Source organism: Scatophagus argus, chromosome 2, assembly GCF_020382885.2.
Source record: "Scatophagus argus isolate fScaArg1 chromosome 2, fScaArg1.pri, whole genome shotgun sequence".
Taxonomy (NCBI): domain Eukaryota; kingdom Metazoa; phylum Chordata; class Actinopteri; family Scatophagidae; genus Scatophagus; species Scatophagus argus.
Window position 1 is genome coordinate 13599159 of NC_058494.1, and position 21710 is coordinate 13620868.

General features: G+C 40.6%; 1 protein-coding gene across 1 annotated transcript; it reads right to left on the reverse strand.

Moving 5' to 3' along the window:
* Positions 1-1571: 1571 nt before the first annotated feature.
* On the reverse strand, positions 1572-8592 carry misp3 (MISP family member 3). The gene is made up of 3 exons (XM_046411087.1): positions 5068-8592; positions 3465-3535; positions 1572-2260 (listed from the first exon to the last, which is right to left on the reverse strand). The coding sequence occupies exons 1-3, from the start codon at positions 7544-7546 to the stop codon at positions 2165-2167; spliced, it is 2646 nt and encodes an 881-aa protein (XP_046267043.1). The 5' UTR covers positions 7547-8592; the 3' UTR covers positions 1572-2164.
* Positions 8593-21710: the final 13118 nt, after the last annotated feature.

Sequence of the window (21710 nt, forward strand, 5' to 3'; positions counted from 1 at the left end):
AGCCTCAAACACACACACTATGGTCCCTGAAGGATTTGTAATTGCACAGACAGATGTAATATTGTCCAGCTGGCACATGCATAAGAGTATATATTTCATGACTACAGCCATAGGATACACATGTGTGTATGGAAGCAGTGGTGGTAGATGTATTTGGTTCCTTTGTTTAAGTAAAAATAGTAATGCTCAGTTAAAACTACACAACATGTGTAATCTGTAAGGCTTCTTGTAACTGCAGTATAGCTGTCAATGTTAACTGATTACATTGTACTGAATCAATTTCAATTAAATCCTCATCTAACCAGCAGAGAGTATTTTTATCAGTGGAAGGCAGGTCAGCTCTTCAAAGATGTCACATTTTTAACAGGTAACCACACAATTCAACATACAAGTTTTTTTTCTTAATAATACAAGAATGATGCATAAATATTCACCTGGGTTTTATTTGAGCTTCTGTTCCAAGGAATACAATAAAGTATTACAAATAATTCTTAGCCTATTTTAGTCAAGTAAAAGTAGAACAAAATGGCAGTACAGTATGAATAAGTACTATGAATTACCTTTGTACTCAACCACTGAGGAGGAGACTTTATTTCTCCAAACACACATACTCATTGAAGTACACACAGAACATTTCATACTTCCCACAAATCACACAGGTATTACAGTAACGCACACATCACCTTCACTTCTCCTCATACTTTTTTTTTTCTCTTGACAAAGAGGCATTGCATAGCAGCTGCTAATCCTCTAGACGCTGACTGTCTCACACAAGGCTGCTTCGATGACTTTGTGCCAGCGGGACTTTATAGGACCGTGATAATGAAATATCATGGAAATGAGTGTGGAGCTGAGCAGGCGATAGACAGGTGCACGTGCAGGCTAATATGTTGGTCAATGCATCTGAAAAAGCCGCCAGATTAGATATCACACACAGAGAGACAGAGAGAAAGTAGACAGTGTAGTTTTCTTGACCTGTCTCAATTAGTTTGTTAGCTACATGTCATTTTCAAATATGCTGAAAGACTTAACACAGACCTGAAGTTGCCTAGAGAGGAATGAAGCTTATTAATAATTTTGAGCTCTTAAGTTGCCGCAGCTCCACATCATAATGTACTGACAATGTCACTGGGCTGCGTCCAGTCAGAATGAGTTGATGAATTATTCACAGGAGATTGGGAGGTCACTAAAGCATGGTCTGCTGATCTCTCTCTCTCTCTCTCTCTCACACACACACACACACACACACACACATATACACAAAGGTCTAATGGGATATTTATGCAGCTTAATTCTAACACATGTGTCTTTGACCACAGAGAGTGTGATGACAGAACATAATGCAGATAACTGAGCAGAAGATTTGTGACATTCACGTAGTGGCCAAGACATAGTGTTGGTGCTAACAGGTCAAGCCCTGTTGGAGACAAATGTGCTGACATTGCTCCATAATGGACTTCAATACACCTTAATCAGTTTCATGTTAGCCTGCTGTGATACATGAGTTATCATCATTCAGCTCTGAAATACAGATCAACTTTTTTAAGGTTTTAATCAACAACTCTCTGACACAGTGTCAATAAAACCTGAACAGACCGAGCTTTGCAAAGGTAGGATTTATTACATGGTTATTATATGGGTTTATATCATATTATATTGTACAGGTGTAATAAAGGCACAAAAGTGGTGATGACTTCTTGTTTTTTCTCTCAGATACTGTACCACTCAGTCTATTTTCATCAACAAATGGTAACTCATTGTTATTCCAAACATCCAGTGCTAAAGGAGTTCATTAAGGTTTGAAAACTGTGTTCTTCCCAAGTTTACATTTTTCTTATCTCCAGTGCAGAGTTATTATTATTTATTGCTTTTTACATTCATTAGTCTGTAAATATTCCAGCAGCAGAAGCAGGCCAAGTGCTTAAACACTAATAGGTGGCCCTCCTCCTCATTTTTCTCTCCTCCTCGTTGAAGGATTCTTCAGGGTTTTCAGTCTGCCACCAATCCTTTTCCCTGCTCCCAATCCTCCTGACCCCCTTTGTAGCTGCAATCTCTGACCTCTTTCTTGTCTCACACTCTCTCTTTCCTCCCCTTCATTGCTGTGCCCGCCTCTACTCTGTTCCCACTTCCCTTCCCCTTTCAGCCAGTCCTTCAGTTCCCTCAGTCAGTTGTCTTCCTTGTTGTGTCCGTTGACCAGACCTGACTCCCAGAGTTGCACCAGAGGTGTCTTCTGTCTGGGGGTACGGGGACTGTGGACAACCTGTGGTGAAAAAAAGGGGAACAGAGGACAGCAGGAGTTAGTGATTATGACAAGGTAAAAGAGGCAGCTGTTGTATGTGAAAGGGGAGAAGAAATACAAAGAGAATAAAAGAGAAGAAACCTCAGATGTGTTGGAGCAGAAGACGAAACCAATAAGCCAACACAGGAAAAAGGGAGTGAGAAGATAAAAAGGGGAGGATGAATTTGTTTCCTCTAAAGGGCATCTCTTTGAATGAGCATCATTAGCTCTGTTAGTTAGAGGGAGGTTAAAGTGACTGTGATCAAGGCCATGTTCAGCATGACTGAGTCAACAACTGAGACCAATTTCTCCTGCAATCCTTCATTTATTTCTAACTCTAATCAGGAATCAGCTCTGTGCAGAGAGCAGATAACCATCCAGCAGGGAGAAAGTGAGAGAGGCGGTGAGAGGAAAAGACAGCAAAATGTTACTAATGCTAACGTCAAACTGAACCGTGCAACTAAAACCCAGCATGTCAATGCCAAACTGAATTAAAGAGCTAAAGCCACAGAGCAGCACTCAATCCTAATCAGAGATAACACAGTTTCAAAGAGATGCAAGACCCACAAGGCAGGTAACGGAAAGCTGTGGGATTTTCAATCGACTTTCCTCTTCCTCCCCCTCGTCCTCCCCACACACACACACACACACACACACGCTGTCCCGCCCACACACACGAACCCACCCTACAGACTTAGTCTCTCCCTCCCTCTCTGTCTCAGGGCTGTTTGCCTTCTTCCCGTATCTATAAAGATAAGCTCTTTACTGTGTTCAGTGTGTTATCAGATGTTTGTGGCCCATATTTGGTGAAGAGAGATGCTGACGTGCTCCCAAGAGCCTTTCTTCATTGGACACTTTACAACGCAGTGCAATTTTAAACATGCGTTCATATTCATGCTGCTGAGAGGGTTAAAAAAAAGATTTATTTATTTATTTATTTATCATTGTTGAACCTGATATCTTCTTAGCTGCAATCGAGGGAGAATAAGGAAGGTGATTTGCCTACATTTTCATGTCCTATAACCAGTGTACCACGTCAGCAGGGTTGGTGTGTTAAGAGCAAAAGATACATATATAAAAAATAATAATATAAATGTCACTAAGAAACTTAATGTTTTTATACATGGACAAACAAGATACAGTAGGAAACTGTCTTGCAATATGATGACTGGCCCTACTGTCTCACCTCTGGCTGGTTAATCTCCTCCTCAGCCTGAGCCGGGGGCCACATGCCAAACTTGCCAGCTGACTGGCGTGCTGAAAGAGAGAGAAAGAACAAAAAAAGTGTTTGAGGGCAGGATGAGCAGGATCAGGGCATGAGGCAAAAAACCCCAAAAACAAACAAACAAACAAAAAAAGTTCCTCTGATTTTGTTTATGCTCCGCTGCCTCCTTGAGTCAAATTAAAAGTGAACATGGCCAAGTGTCAGAGAGAAATGAGAGGAGACTGCAAATGGAAATGTACTTGATTGAACGTGAACATGGCGAATTAGAAATAAAAAGTAGTCAACAAGAATGAAGGAATATGAAAAATGTTCTATAACTCATTGTCTAAAAAACAATACATGATTGCTCATTTCCCAACAATGAGTCATGGTCGTTCACATCCTGTGGTGGCACACCCTGGTCAGTTTGTCCCGCAGTTGTTGGTGACATTTTTCATCATAGACACACACAGACACACACTGGCAACGCTTCCTGCCAACAAAACACACTCAAACACACTGTTCAGCAGTGGTTCTCGACCTCTTTGGTCTGACGCCCGCAGCCCTGTTCAACTCAGGACCCTTTCATTGACATCACTCACAATGTTGGGGGTGTGTTCATTTGAATTCATTTTAACCTGGATGTTATTTGACACTGAGCTGAGGTTGTTTCATACAATTAAATGTTTATAACTGTTTGCATATGTGCTATTATTGGGGTAGAAAATATATCTTCATTATTTGTGACTTTCAACTGATTATCAAATGGGGTACTTAGTTTTTTATAATTTAAACTTTTAGTGGCTATTCAATTCATCTAATACTTTTAACAATTTATCAGTGATACTTTCAGCTATAAGTAGCTAACTATTTTCAATTTGTATCCATTACTTTTAGCTATCTATTTCAAAATACAACTATATACTTTTAGTTATTTCCACAGCACTACAGTATACACAAACAATTGCAGCAAAGTTGCAAATCACACAGAGATGCACTATTTTAATATAATAACTTGTCCCCTCTGCAGGCTTTGCAGACATTGTAGCTCACATTTTCTCTGGTTGTCATTGGTCAGTGAATCTATATCACCATGAGAACTAAAAAAACAGGCCGTATGCACTTCTTGAATGCTGGATTTAAACTTCATCTGGAAATTGAACATTTCCATCATGCTCCCTTTTTGCTGACACAATAAAGTGTCAAGATGTGACTTTTCTCATCTCAACTATTGTAATTAATGTGACAGACAAGATGCTTTATTTATTGCAGAGTTGCCGAATTGTATTTTCTTGTTGTCCATCTTATGGTCTAACGGTGCAAAATTATTGCTCATAACCCCAAATACTGGTTTGATAGCTGTGTGCAGTTTTCCACTGACCATGAGAAAATGAAATGAAATAATGTGCTCACTGGGCTGTTTCATGGGGTTTTCATCATCTCACCACAGATAGAAAAATTACACACATACCCACACACAAGCAGCCATACTCACAAACACATTATCTGATTGTGTTTGAGGAGAAGCAGTTATGCCCCAATCACACACTTCTGGCCCTAGACGAACACTTAGAACTACACTAACCTGCTGGAGGTTCAGTTGCTCCTTTGGATGGTGAGCCAGGCATAGTCAGTCCATTCAGTGAAGAAGAAGACAAAGTGGGATTCTTTCCTTCTAAGCTGGCTGGTCTTCCTCCTCCTCCTCCTCCTCTCACACCCCCTCCTTTTGAACCTCCCTTGCTCCCATACAGACTGATTCTCTGCTTATGAAGTTCCTTCTCCCTCTTCTGAGCCTCCCGGATGTCCTGCTCAACTTTGACTAGATTGGCTGAGGAGCGCAGCTTGAAAAAGGGGTTCTCTTTGGGTGCCACCTCTGTTTCTTCTTCCTCCTCCTCCTCCTCTTCCCACTCTCTTCCTTTAATCCCAACATGTCCTTCTGTCCTGGAAGATGAGATGTTAGAACTTTCAAAGTTGACTGCAGTGATGGGATCTTCCTCTGGTTTGGCATGGTAGAGCTTCTGTGTTGGGATACTCAGGTTGTTCTCTAGGATGATGACTGGACCTGTTCCCTCAGGGAAACTTGGTCCTCGGGGAGTCAGAGTTGTGGAATCACTTCCTTTCACTGAATTTGGACTTTGTGTGAGGCTTCTCTCTACATGTGGGCCTCCTAAGGTGGATGCCTGAGATGAGATGTCCTCATGGTTGTCTAAGGTCGAAATGTCACTGGCAGAAGACCAGGATATGGCCTTATTCCTGGTCGATACAGCTGAAGTTGAGTCACTGGGTTTCTGAAAGACCTCAAAAAGCTGTTTTCTCTCTTTGAGTTGGCGTATGGTGCCTTTGTCATAGACACCTGGGACTGTTCCAAGCTTGACCAGATCCAGTTCCCTCTGGACATCCTCGTAGATCTCATGCTGCATCTTTTTGCCAGCAAACTGCCTCTCCTTGCCTTGACACCTCTCAGAATTTGCAGTTACTGACTGGCAGAGAACAGTTTTCCTTAAAGGGATTTCTACATACTCAGGTGAAATGGGTAGATTCGGAAGCCCTCTGGCCCTTCTCAGGCTGTGTTCACGCTCAATAGCCCGTCGGATCTCCCGTTCAATGGGAGTCTCTTTAGGTGGAGCTGCCGGAGTGCCTGGAGAGACGGTAGTGTTGCCCTCCAGAGTGCTGCATGGGGAGAAGTCTGCTGAAACTCCACTGTCGCTCTGGCTGTCATCAAACAAGTCACTCTCCATCTTGGTGTGTTTGGAAGATATAAATCTGTATAATTCTGTCTTAAGCTCTTGTGTTTGGACTGTTTTGGAAACTTTTAACAGTCTTCCACAGTGTCGCTGCTCAAGTGCCTTGTACCTTTCAAGTCCACCCTCTTTCTGCCCTTCCTCTCCACCTGTTTGCTCGCTTTCTCCCACTGTCCTTTCCCCCGCCCTGCTGTGCCTTTCTCTCACAACTACCACACAACCAGAGCCTTGAGAAGCTGCCCCGCCCTGATTGGACAGCTCCATGGCAACGGTCGACAAAGGTGGAGAACCCTGGCTGAGCACCTGTTGTTCAACTTCCTGGTTTGCTCCCCTGGGGGCAGGCTCAGGCTGGCTCTGGGTCAACAGCTCAGTCTGCTGTTTGGCTGAGGGAACTGCAGGCTGAGCTGAGGTTTTTTCAGCAGAAACTGAAATGTTGGCAGAATATGACGGTTGGAAAGGCTCGTTTCTGATATCTAGTGAAGAACATTGCTGCTGACAAGACGTAATATTGCTGCTCACTTCCTCTTCTTCCTCACTTTCATCAGCAAAAGGAGGGGAAGACACAGTAAATACATCATCTGAGTTGTTTCTGTCAGCGGGGGAATCATGAATTGAATTTATTTCAGCAACTGACGCCCCTGACAAGCTATTTATTCTTTCACTCTTACCATCTGGTGAGAAGTTAAACTCTGTTACATTCACCTCTTCTGCCATATTATCTCCTGTCATCTCCTCAAGTGCTGAATTTACCTCTCTATCAAACAACGCAGCAAGAGGAGGTGTCTGTGGCTGTTCTTGAATATTCAAGACATCTGGAGACGGAAGGTCTTCAGTTGAGCGTGAGATCATCTCACCATCACTGATCCACTCAGCCACCTCCCTCTCGAGACTGGAAAATCCCTCTGTCTCAAAGCATTCTTCTCTTGATAAAGCACTGAAGGGAGGAGGAGGCAGGGAAGCATCCTCAAGTAGATCAATGTACTCTTCAGATTCCTCTTGAGCCTTTAAAGCTTCTGATAGATGGTCGTCTTGTTCTAATTCTGTCACACTCTCCCTGGGGGTGCACAGACTAATTCTTGTTGACTTCTGATTTTCCAATTTGGTTGCATCAGCTATTTCAGTTCTTGAGAGTGTTTGGTTCTCTGGCAGAGTTTTGTTGTGAGCTTCAGGCTCCAGGACGTCTATGTCCTCCTCAGGTTCCGCCCTGGGAGCCTTTTTGTCTTGTAGAAGGAAGTTATAGCTCAAGGTTGCACCCACTTCACCTTGTGCCCAAGACTCACCAACCCACTGGTCTAGTGAGGTGACAGGATCCTTTGATGCCATGGTGACAATTCTGCTGATTTGGTGCAGTCAGGAGCCTGCAGCCAGTCAATGCAGAGGGTAAGACGGGGGAAAGGGGAACAACAGAGTCATTAAAGGAGTTCAACAACAAGCAAGGTCACCCGTTTTATATCCCATTATTTCATCGTAGATGAAATGGCATGTTATGGCACTATCAAGAGAATGAATCATCACACTGTGTTTACTGTGACATTTACTGAATTGCTTTGAAATGCTAAGTGCTATGTTTTCATTTTTGCTTTCATACCTCATTCAAGCTAAAGCTAATAAAGAGATGTTCAAAATAAATAATAATAAAACAAAATACAATGAATTGCTTTTCATCTCATTTAGACAACTGTATTCCATTTACAGGCTTTTGGTAGTCTAATACCTTATGACATTTTATGTTGTTGTTTTTCTTTCTTTCTATTTGTCACCCACTTGTGTATTTGTGCAAATAACTGTGTATGGTAGCTGGCACAGGATTAGAACAGCAAAGTTCTAGTACATGTATAGTGCATTTGTGTCCTATTTAATGGCAGATATTGAGTACTCTTGTTATTGTACGACCGACTGGCTGTTTATAACTTTGAAAGTATTAGGTAGATGCTACTCTGCTCCACTGGGCAACGTCTAAAGTTTTCTGCTGAACACACCTTTCTTTAATCAGCTTACAGGCTGGGCTCAGTACCACACACACACACATACACACACCAAAATAACAACAGGGATTGTCTGCAGTGTATACTGACCAAAAGGGAGCCCAGCCCCTCTCATACCTCCTTTCAAAAATATAAAAAACATACACATTTCCTCTCTGTTTGGAATTTCAAACTTTCCAACTGTATTAGTATTATTGCCTGCTAAAGTCTCTCTTATACAAATACACGCAAAACTCATTGTCTTCTGCTCAGCCTGCCCATTGATGCTGATTCTTGCCAAGCCAACATGGCTGGACTCCAACAATGTGATTATTAAGGGGAATGCAGATCATAGCACTGGGAACAACTAGTGTCTGATTAATTGGGACGGAGGAAGAGATATAACAGACAGACAGACAGACAGACAGACAGATAGATAGATAGCAGAACAAATAGTGAACACTGTAGTAATAACAATCGCAGAGCATGTATGCACCACAGCAGAACAACAAGGGCTAATGCGAGTAAATTAGGATGAACAGTGAGTCATGACAGCTGAGTTTTACAAACGCTATTTATAATCAAGAGCGGCTGATTTAGGGAACTACTCATCAGTTGCATACCATCACTGGTAGATTTGTTGTTGGTAAAATTGCGTTGCAGGAATGGTATGGTATGTGTTTCACAATGTGATGATCCTCTCCATCATCCTCAGTTGTGAATGACATGCATTTATTTACAAAAAATTAATGAATAGAAAAAAAATGAAGCCTATGAGATGAGACGTTAAATGCATTGTCTTTTCATTTCAGTGTAAATCAAAAAGGATAATCACATTCTGTTTTATTTATGTTGAACATAATGTCCCTACTTCTTTTGGAATTGGAGTGAACATGGTGAACAAACAAACAAACAAACAGCTTCAGTGGACTCAGAATGTGACACTGACTTCATTCAGTACTCATTACAAAACGTGACCTGACTGCTGTCTGTTCTCTCATAACTCAAATTCATAACTGTGTCTAAATCAGACTGAAGTTCATGCTTATTAATTTAATTTAAGCATACTGCACCTTTACAGACTCCAGACCACATGTTGACAGACATTTTGTAGGTAGCATAATATGAAGCTTCATTGTGAAACTGAGCATGAGAATCAGCAGTTTGGCACAGTGAGAATGTGTGCATTGTGATGGTTTTAAATCTGGTTGGAAATCTATTACAAATCTCTGCATAAGCAGTTTTATTCACTCACACCTGCTGATTCTGATGAAAATCCTGGTGAAAACAAACAAGCTTAAAACAGTTAATGCAATAATCCTGCAATGCTACAGTAATGAAACAATCCCTTCATTTATTTTGTGGAATGATGTAATCTGACAACTCTGAGTGTTAACACTGGCCCTAGTTTGATCTATCTCTTATGAACATTTGCTTCAGCAAACTGACAATATGACAATATGACAAAATAGGATAATATGTTGTTTTATGTTATTTTCCAAGATGCTCAGAGGAAGCTGACAGAATTTGACCAGAGCTTCTCCATCTCTCTCATTGGATAAGTAAGGTTGCAGGGGTTTGCACATTAAAACTCTGTTATATAACAGATTTATGTTTTACTCATTATCTACACAGAAGGCTTACAAGGGGCTGCAAGGGGCCTTACAAATAAACGTGCCCTCCTTTCTGGGGTCAGCTGTGTCCTAAGGTACTTTAAGATCTGAGGACATTTGACAAAATGCAAATTAATTTAAATAAATGCAGCCAACTTCATCCCTAATTAGACTGAGTTCTGTTTGTATCTAATGGTTGGTGACACCGTTCTTTGCAAATTTTAAAGTCTCTTAATTTAGTAAGCTTTAGTGGTGACAATAACACCAGCAAATTCTGCTCTCTGCTCCAATTGCAGTAATTGTTTACCTGATTGAAATCTACCGGGTGTATACAAGAATATACAAGAATCAAAAAGTAAATCAAAAAAAATAATAATAATAAATTAAAAAATTAGAATATACAGTTGCATACCTTTCAGCAAAATGCTTTGAAGTTGTCCTCCAAATGACAGACACACATTTCTGAGAATGTTTCTGGTTACTGATGTTTAACACAAAACACCAGGAGGAGGTCTCTTTGCTCACAGCTACAGCCCCGCTGCCTGTATCTCCTTCCTTGTGCATGTTAATACACTCAGTATACCATTTGTGCACGCCCACATTTGCATACCATGCTCACACTAGCAAACATTCACTAATACATGCACAAGAACGAGCTGGTGTACATGCACAAAGACATGTGCTCGAGGCTTACCCCATTGTTGTGGATTTGAAAATGTATAGTACTAATCCAATTAGTGAGCAACACACATTAATTACTACACCATGCAAGTGAATGAAGAATGTACCAGAGGGATAAGGGGTTGATTATATCACTGCTTGCTCTAATTTTTTCCTCTTATATCTGTTGGAAAAAAATAGTGTAATCTTACTAAGCATTTATTACTTTCTTTACATTCCATTTTGGTATAAATTACAGAGATGGATGAGTTCAAGGTAAATATTTTCAAATTGCAATTCACAGTACTTTGATGGATAAATGTATTTATTATAAAAGTAGTCTAATCAAGCACATAGCCCAAAATCAAAATTCACAAATTTCATGGTCAAAGGACTTTACAGTCTTATGACACACAACGCCTTCTATCCTGTGACCCTTGAATGCAAAAGGTAAATTTGCCAAAAATACCAACAACTTAATTTCCATTACAATTTAATGGGCTATAAATATAAGCATACAGCTGCCCATGGAACAAACAAACATAACATGTTATTTCAGGGCAAGTTAAGATATATGGATGAATACATTCAGTCTGTACAAAGCACTCATGTAAGTTTTTCCATACTGACTGAATATCATGTACTTCATCAAGTCCATCCCTCATGCCTTTTGTTCTGTTGTCTCCTCAGTCTGAGGTGCTGCTGCTGCGGTTGCTGCTGTTGGTTGGCTCTGGGGTTGCTCTGGACAAAGTTCCTTGGTAGGATCCATCACAACAGGTGTAGGCAGCTGATAACACTTCAGCTGAGCCCTGAATTCCTCCATCTCCTTCTGCTCCACCTCCCTCCTCCTGCTCAGAAGGTACAAGTCCAAAGACAACCTCCTCCTTGACTTCACAAGCCACCTCATTACAACACAGTCTGGGCAGGACGTATAGAGGAAAGCCCCGGTCAGTTCGAAGCGATTACCCACATCAAAGGTGAAGGCACTGCCTTCTACTGAGATGTTGTAGGGCAGGTGTTGGCACTGATCACCAAAGCGGTTGATTTGTGTATAAGAGAAGTTAGAAGTTTCACTGGAGTTGGAGAAGTACATGGTGATGCTGTCTCTTAGTCTCAGGGCCTCCATGGATTCCGGGTGGTTCAGACTGCCTGCAACCAAAGCCCACCTTCCCTCAAAATCACGAGCATTCAGCTGATCCAAAGGATGGACCAGTTTTTCACAGACCAGAGGAGCTGTATGGCTCACAGACACCAGGCAGAGGAGAATGGCAGGAAACAAGGCAAACATGTCTCTGTAAGTTGAAATCATAGTCATTCTGTCTACAACTTTCAAACTGTGGTCTCAGTTGTTTTTTGAGAGTGCAGCTTTATAGTATAACTTGCATCAAGAATGTCCAGTCTTGCAACACAGTACAGGTTCTTGATCTCTTATCTCAATGTGGATTTCATTATTGCACAAAGAGAGAACGCTTGATCATTTATTTATTTAGCTATTTTCTGTGAATAAAACTGTTTGTATTGGAGTCTTCAAACTGGTAAACCTTACCTTTGCTTGATGTAATTATATAGAGACAAGATCAATGCATACAGGGGATCTGTAATGTCTGTACAGAGCCTCTCTAATGTAATGTATAATCAAGGCCATAGATGAGATAAAAGTAATTTTTCCAGCATGTTGAATCTAGAATTAAAAATGTACATGCGTTTCACCTCAGGAAATGGACTCTGTGGTTCTGTTCATTACAATCAAGGACCTTCTGTCCGTCCCTGTGTGGAAGAAAATCTGGGATGTGCACTCCATTAGGTACATTTAGGAATATATTAACTAGAGTGGATGAGTAGAAGTTCCAATGGTAAATGCTGAAAACATCTGAATAAAATAAAATATTAGTAGTACCAGGAAGTGCCAGTTCATGCAACACATAGCCTTAAATCTTAACCGATGAAGAGGCTCTTTCACTATAAAGCTCAGTATATACTGCACTATATATTTAAATATTCATGAACTCCCTGAAGTCAGATCAAACAAACAAGATAAAACATGTTAACTGGTTAGCTGTGGGAGTATTTCTCGCTTGACTAGGCTGGGACTACTCCCAGCCTAGTCTACTCCCCTGGCATAACAATTTCCTGCAGGATCAATAAAGTTCATATCTTCTCATCTTATGGACAGAGCCCAGCTAACTGTTTCCACTGCTTCCAGTCTTAATGCTAAGCTAAGCTGAAGATTCATGTTTACCTGGCAACTGTGAGGGTTGTGTTGATCCTCACTCTCGGTATGAAAGCAAATAAACGTATTTTCAAAATGTGAAACATAAAAAAAGAAGCATGCAAGAAATGAATTTCTACTAGTTTAAAAAAATAACTTTACTATCACTCATTTTTAATGGGCAGCAAATGGAACTTGACAATACATACTGCTCAGCATCATGTCTGCATATGATGTAGTAGATTTCAGCATAATTAAAACTGATTAATGTCAAAGGCAAACAAGTTAAATTCCATTAAGGCACTGCTGTGATAGCAGAGCTCAGAAGCGACTGAAGGGTGGCACGAAACAGGGATAAAAATATTCACTGTCATACCCAAACTTTACTGATGATTGGGAGAATTAAAAGGTTTTTTGTCATCTCATCTCACAAAGTAACCACTGTCAGTACTGCAGTGCAAATTTAGTTACACTGTGTGACCAAATATCATTAATTAGTGTTTTATCTGTCTGTTTTTGCTTCAGTCTGAGCTGATGGATTTCTGGTGGCCTTCCCTGAACAGAGCTCCTTGGTAGGATCCATCATAACAGGTGGAGACATCTTCAGATACTCCACCAGAGACCTGAACTCATCTCTTCCCTTCTGCTGCTGCTCCTTGCTCCTGCCAAACAGACCCAATTCCACTGACGCCCTCTTCTCTCTCTTCACAATCTGGTGCATCACCACACGGTCTGCACAGAATGAAGACGGCTGTGGTGACGTTGAAGAAATTGACCAGAGATGTTGGGGTAAAGAAGTTGTAAGATAGATGATAGCATTGATTGTGCAATAGGTTGACATGGGCAGAGGTTAAGAAGTTCAAATGTTCACGGGTCAGAGGAGCTGAATGGCTCAGAGACAACAAGCACATGAGAAGGATGTTACACACAGGAAGCATGTGTGTGTATGTTAAAATCGACATGATTCTGTAAAAATATCCCCCCTTCATTTATCCACTTTATTTCACTTACATAGTGTAACCCACAATATCTCCTCAGTGTTGTTTCTCCTCACTCTGAGCAGATGCTGAATTGATGATGCTCTGATCTGGACAGAGCTCCTTGGTAGGGTCCATTACAACAGGAGGAAGCAAGTTCAGACACTCCACCTGGGCCCTGAACTCCTGCATCTCCTTCTCCTCCAGCTCCCTCCTCCTGCTGAACAGGTACAAACGCAGGAGTGTGTTTGACTCATTGTCAAAACGCATCACCACACAGTCTTGGCAAGATGTGTAGAGGAAGGTCACGGTGAGGTTCACCTGATTCCACGCATCAAAGGTAAGAATGCTGCCGTTAAGGGAAACACTGAAGGACTGAAAGTGGCACTGTTCACCGACACGGATGCTGGGTGTGTACAAAATGTTATAGGGTGCACTGAAGTTGGAGAAATAAATGCTGGAGCTGTCTCTGCGTTTGAAGAACTCCACGTGTGCAGGATCAGTCAAACTGCCAGCCACTAAAGTCCATCTGCCCTCTAAATGATGATCAAGTCGATCCAAAGGTCGGACCAAGTCTTCACAGGCCACGGGAGCTGAATGACTCACAGACACCATGCAGCAAAGAACAGCGATGACCTGCACAGCAAACATGTCTCCGCATGTCCAAATCATAATAACAATGTACATTTATACTCAGTACCACTGCAGTGTGTGGCTGAGTGTGTAACAGAGAAAGATGCTGTTTAAGAGGAGACTTTTCTGGTTTCATAATTAACCTCCAGTTTCATAAGAGTGAAAACATCAGAGAGCAGAGTCCCTGATCCACCTGTGGATTTTGGGATTGTGAAAGAAGAAAGTCCTGTGACTCATATTTGTACTGAACCTTGAGTTGTTTTTATGTGTCATTTTGTTGTGATTTCAGTAACAGCCAGGCATTTAGAAAATGCAGCAAACTGCTTTATTATTTCATTTGTATTTGATTTAATCAACTGATAAAATATTAAATAGTGTTCCAAAAGTTACATACAGTCATCTTTGATCCAGGCTCACTGTGCCACTAGAGCTGTAGACTTTATTTCCGTGATCAGTTCTTATCTCTTTCTCAAGTGGTGCATTAAAAAATGAAAAGTGACATTACAATTATTAAATCTGCATTCAGTGTATATCATGCATTTAAAGGGTAAAGAGCTTTGCCATTAGCTCTGCCAGGTGATGACTATTGAGAATAAACACCTGAAAATCTCTGGTTTTATGTGCTTTATATTTGTGTGTATCTTTGCTTGAGAGCCACGTCAAAGAAAACTGCCCACTCTAATGGGCAATGAAGTTTGTCCGATTCCCTTTCTGATTCTGCATGTTGAATAAGGATCTAGAAAATTCTGGCACCATGTTAAATAAAGCTGAAATGAGTAACGTGTGATAAGGCGCATTTTTATTATACTTGACATGTTTTCAAAACAATGTTTTCGAAAAGATGCATTTGAACAACTCAATTCCTTCTAAACGAGTCGTCAAATGACAAATACAAACGGCTGAACTGTTTACTCCTGCATTATGAAGGATTTTGTATTTCCACTTAAATACAAACACAGATGTAAAACACTTTCCCTGAAATAATCAATTCAAACCATTTTATGCTGGCAGTGTCTGAAGGATAGCTTGCTTTCAAGACTGTTATTCACCACAGTTTTCGCATTCATTGAGATCTAAACAGCACAATTTAGCATCTGCACACAACACCTACTGATAATTAATCATATGTGACCATATGTCATGGGCCAGAGTCTCTTAGGCCTTTTGTTCCTCTGTTTTCTCTTCAGTTTGAACAGTTGGTTCCCTGGAGATCCGTTCTGGACAAAGTTCTTTAGTGTGATCCATTAAAATAGGTGGAGGCAAATTCAAACACTTGGCCTGAGTGCTGAACTCCTCCATCTCCTTCTGCTCCACCTCCCTCCTCTTACTGAGCAGGCATAAGTGATGGAGTTCCTTTGACTGGTTGTCAATGCGCATCACCAAACAGTCGTGACAGGAAGTATAGAGGAATGTCACAGTGAGGTTTAAGTCCTCGAAGATGAAGCCACTGCCTTCTAGTCTGATGTTGGAGCTCAGATATTGACAGCTGTCATTAAAACTGAAGACACGTATCAAGGAAATTCTGGAGGTTTCATTCACAAAAGTAATGCTAGCACTGTCTCTACTTTTGAAACGCTCCGCGTATGCAGGATCTTTGATACTGCTTGCGATTAAAGCCCGTCTGCCCTCCAAGTGATGAAGCCCTATTGCTTGATCCACAGGCTTGACCAGGTCTTCACACTCTGTTGTGGCCGCATGGCTCACAGACACCAAGCAGAGGAGAGCGATTACGCCAAACATGTCTTTGTTTGATGAAATATGTTTGCAAGCAATATTTAATTCTGAGTGACACTGCAGAGTCAAACTGAACTGAGGCTGGTGAAGTCTGGCTGGTTTTATACTTGTTTAAGAGTTTCACAATAGGGCCACAGTCCTCTTTTCCATCTATGGATTTTGTGATTGTGAAATGAAAGAGCTCTCTGACTATTTAATATTAACAGTGGTTGGTTTTCTCTCGCTCTTCTTGTGCTATTGTGGCTCGCTGCACCATCTGCTAATCAAATGCAATTTTTACTTTTCCATTTCACACACGATACACACTGTCTACACATTTGCAAGGCTGATACAGTAAAAGAGAACGCTTTTATTTAGTGGGCTTGGAATAAAAGTTGTACACGCTCATTTTCTCATGGTATTTTAGGTAGTTCATGAAAACGTGTAAGCAGGAGAATGACATGAATAAAAATCTTCAAACTATTAATGAAATAATTATTTGTTTTCAGGGAGTTCACAGTCACATTAATGCAAACATATCTGAAAAATGAAACTTCCTAAATCGATATTTTCCAATACAGTATTGCATTTAATTGAAAACTAAATTGCATGCACAGCGTATTTTCAGTGGTGTGCACAGTAAATTGTGTCTGTTTCTCTGATCAGTGATACACATTGTGCAGCACTATCCTTTGTGTCACAAAATTTGCTAAATTGTTTCAAAAAAAGTGAAACTCTTCTCAAAAGGCTGAATCTTAAATACACATTTAATCTTGTTACAGATTAGGTAACAGGTAAGAAATAAAGGTACGATGGTCCAATACATGAGCTTCAGCTTTGTTTTTTAGGGTTTTTTTTTTTGACATGCAACATCTCTATCTTCTCAATTTCTTTCAGTCCTTCGGTTCCTATGTTTACTCTTCAGTTTGAGCTGCTGGATCAGGACAAAGCTCCTTGATGGGATCCATCACAACAGGTGAAGGCATGTTCAGACACTCCACCTGAGCTTTGAACTCCTCCATCTCTTCCTGCTCCAGCTGTCTCCTTCTGCTGAACAGGTAAAAATGCTGCCGCTTCCCTGATTCTACATCAAAGCTCATCAGTACGCAATCACGGCAAGACGTACGGATGAAGGTTGTGGTCACATTTCCACTGTCAAAGGTGAAGCTGCTGCCTTCCAGAGAGATGTTGTACGATGCATAGTGACACTTGTTGTCTAAGCGCATGCTGCGAGTGAAGGAGAAGTTGGTTTCACTGGTGTTGCCAAAGAAGTTAGCTGTGGAACTTTCCCTGCGTCTTAATCGCTCCATGAGTGACAGTTGACTCAGACTGCCTGCAACTAAAGCCCGTCTGCCTTCCAAATGATGAGGATCAAGCTGATCCAAAGGCTTGACCAAATCTTCACAGGCCAGAAGAGCTGAATGGGTCACAGAAACCAAACAGAGGAGAACAAGGGCACACATAGGAAACATATTCGTACTTGCTGAAATCACAATCTGTTCTCTATTGTGATGTTTGCAGGCAGGTCTTAGTTGCAGGTCTTGGTTGATTTTCTGGCTTTATAGTTTCTTTGGAAACGTTAAGTTTCACAACACTGAAAATACCAGAGAGCAGAGTCCATTTTTCAGCTGGGGTTTCTGCGATTGTGAAATGAACGACAAGAGCTGAACAAGGTTGGCCACATATACTGTACGTCTGATTGGCTACATGAAGACAGGTGCTTGGTGCCACTGTGTGTAATGGATTATCACCACCCAGAACTGCACGTCTTCATTCATAACTTAGCAACATAAGCCATACAGTATATGGGGAGGAGTTTTACTTTGTTATGTTTTGTTTTGTTTTTTTAAATCAGCATTCGGAATCCAAAAACCCAACAGTGTTATGCTCGCAGAAATGTTGATTCAAGCATGGCAAAGAATTTCAATTGGAAAATCAGCTCTTGTTATCACCCCAAACTACATATTCGATATGTAAGAATGGAAACACTAACAATGGGTGTGAAAAATGAGATGGAGAACTGAGCACCTTCCAGTTTATATTCATAAAAGTCCCTTTCAGATTAGTCCCAAAATTTAGAGAAATTAATTAGAATTTTGAATTAAACATGAAATTCCACATGTTTTTATGTTGAGGTTTTTTTAATGACTACAACTTCATTTTGGTTTATTTTGTATGTTTTCTGCCATTCGTCTCGCTCAAGCTTGTCCTGTCTCCTGTTTTATCCCCCTCCATCCCCATCCGGTAAGCTGTTCATCACCTGCCTGATCAGCCCTCTATGTTCCTGTCTACAAGCACTATCCTTTGTCAGATCGTGTGTTCCATAACCGTAGCATTCAGCTGTGATTTGCTCATTTGGACTTGTCGCTTTAGGTAACTGATTACATCTGAAATTTTTTTTTGATCCAAGAGCAAATAAAGTAAACAGCCTTTTAGCTTTAACCTGTTCTGTTTCTTTCTTCTGCTTTTTGGTTCAACGCATGTTACAAATTTAGTGCAAGCTTCCATTTACAGGGAATTGCAAATAAGTCAACTTTGTGTTAACTTTAATTTTTATAAAATTAATTCTTCAGATTAAGCATCCCAAGTTAAAATCTTTGCCCTCCTATATTAGAGGGTGTGAAAGCCGTTGCAGAAACAGTCTCTGCAGCTCTACCCCTCTGAGTCACTCAGTGTGTGACTGAGTGTGTAACAGAGAAAGATGCTGTTTAAGAGGAGACTTTTCTGGTTTCATAATTAACCTCCAGTTTCATCAGAGTGAAAACATCACAGAGCAGAGTCCCTGATCCACCTGTGAATTTTGTGATTGTGAAGAAAACAAAGTCCTGTGACTCATATTTGCACTGAACCTTGAGTTGTTTTTACGTGTCATTTTGTTGTGAGTTCAGTAACAGCCAGACATTCACAAAATGCAGCAAACTGTTTTAGTATTTCCTTTACTGATGTAAAACCTCAACTCAAAATACTGTGTTTAAACTGGAAGAAATAGTTAATGTCAACTGATTTTAGAGACCCGGATTTAATCAACTGATAAAATATTAAATAGTGTTCCAAAAGTTACATACAGTCATCTTTGATCCAGGATCACTGTGCCACTAGAGCTGTAGACTTTATTTCCGTGATCAGTTCTTATCTCTTTCTCAAGTGGTGCATTAAAAAATGAAAAGTGACATTACAATTATTAAATCTGCATTCAGTGTATATCATGGATTTAAAGGGTAAAGAGCTTTGCCATTAGCTCTGCCAGGTGATGACTATTGAGAATAAACACCTGAAAATCTCTGGTTTTATGTGCTTTATATTTGTGTGTATCTTTGCTTGAGAGCCACGTCAAAGAAAACTGCCCACTCTAATGGGCAATGAAGTTTGTCCGATTCCCTTTCTGATTCTGCATGTTGAATAAGGATCTACATGTACATCTCAGTGTAATGTTTATAAATTATGCAGGGGAAAAAATATGACTGGGATACACATTACAAAGCAACAAAAATAAAAAGACCCCTTTCAAAATCACTTTGTAAATTCAACTAAAGTATTCATTAATTATTGTGTGAAATTTGCAATATTCATTTTTTGATTCATTTATTAAATGCTGTGTGTAAAATGAATTATTTCAAATACATAAATTAATTTTTAGCACATATAAATTTTTATCGTGTCATTTAAATTTTCTTTTAATCATGTCATATTTGTGTCATTTTTATATTGTTTCTCTGGGGAAATGATAGAAAATTCTGGCACCATGTTAAATAAAGCTGAAATGAGTAACGTGTGATAAGGCGCATTTTTATTATACTTGACATTTTAATGTTTTCAAAACAATGTTTTTGAAAAGATGCATTTGAACAACTCAATTCCTTCTAAACAACGAGTCGTCAAATGACAAATACAAACGGCTGAACTGTTTACTCCTGCATTATGAAGGATTTTGTATTTCCACTTAAATACAAACACAGATGTAAAACACTTTCCCTAAAATAATCAATTCAAACCATTTTATGCTGGCAGTGTCTGAAGGATAGCTTGCTTTCAAGACTGTTATTCACCACAGTTTTCGCATTCATTGAGATCTAAACAGCACAATTTAGCATCTGCACACAACACCTACTGATAATTAATCATATGTGACCATATGTCATGGGCCAGAGTCTCTTAGGCCTTTTGTTCCTCTGTTTTCTCTTCAGTTTGAACAGTTGGTTCCCTGGAGATCCGTTCTGGACAAAGTTCTTTAGTGTGATCCATTAAAATAGGTGGAGGCAAATTCAAACACTTGGCCTGAGCGCTGAACTCCTCCAGCTCCTTCTGCTCCAGCTCCCTCCTCTTACTGAACAGGTATATACGCTGGAGTTCCTTTGACTGGTTGTCAAAGCGCATCATCCAACAGTCGTGACAGGAAGTATAGAGGAATGTCACAGTGAGGTTAAAGTCCTCGAAGTTGAAGCCACTGCCTTGTAGTATGATGTTGGAGCTCTGATATTGACAGCTGTCATTAAAACTGAAGACGCGTATCAAGGAAATTCTGGAGGTTTCATTCACAAAAGTAATGCTAGCACTGTCTCTACTTTTGAAACGCTCCGCGTATGCAGGATTTTTGATACTGCTTGCGATTAAAGCCCGTCTGCCCTCCAAGTGATGAAGCCCTATTGCTTGATCCACAGGCTTGACCAGGTCTTCACACTCTGTTGTGGCTGCATGGCTCACAGACACCAAGCAGAGGAGAGCGATTACGCCAAACATGTCTTTGTTTGATGAAATACGTCGGCAAGCAATATTTAATTCTGAGTCACACTGCAGAGTCAAACTGAACTGAGGCTGGTGAAGTCTGGCTGGTTTTATACTTGTTTAAGAGTTTCACAATAGGGCCACAGTCCTCTTTTCCATCTATGGATTTTGTGATTGTGAAATGAAAGAGCTCTCTGAGTATTTAATATTAACAGTGGTTGGTTTTCTCTCGCTCTTCTTGTGGTATTGTGGCTCGCTGCACCATCTGCTAATCAAATGCAATTTTTACTTTTCCATTTCACACACGATACACACTGTCTACAGATTTGCAAGGCTGATACAGTAAAAGAGAACGCTTTTATTTAATGGGCTTGGAATAAAAGTTGTACACGCTCATTTTCTCATGGTATTTTAGGTAGTTCATGAAAACATGTAAGCAGGAGAATGACATGAATAAAGAGATCTCTTTAGCTCTTCATGCTCTTCAAACTATTAATGAAATAATTATTTGTTTTCAGGGAGTTCACAGTCACATTAATGCAGTGCTTCTCAAATAGTGGGGCGCGCCCCCCTGGGGGGGCGCGGGGCGATGCCGGGGGGGGCGCGTGTGACCCTGGGGAACATGCTTTTTTTGCCGTACTAGAATAAAGTGTAATTGCACATCCACTACAGTAGTTGGCAGTGGTGCTCTCATTGTCAGAGTGTGCGCAGGGAGTATTAGCTCTATGGTGTAGCGGCTTTTTTGCACCGAGCAGGCGATATGAAGTGCAGTAAGCGAACCCTTAAGAGACAACATGAAGACATTTTTAACAGGGATGAGAAGAAAGGCGGAGAGAGACGAAGATAATGAGACAAAAGTAACTCACCCGAAAGCTAAGACGAGGAAATATGACGAAGCATATGTAGCGCTTGGCTTCACTGTGACTACAGTGGGAGACGACAGACCGGTGTGTTTACTGTCTAAAAATGTTGGCAGCGGACAGCATGAAGCCAAAT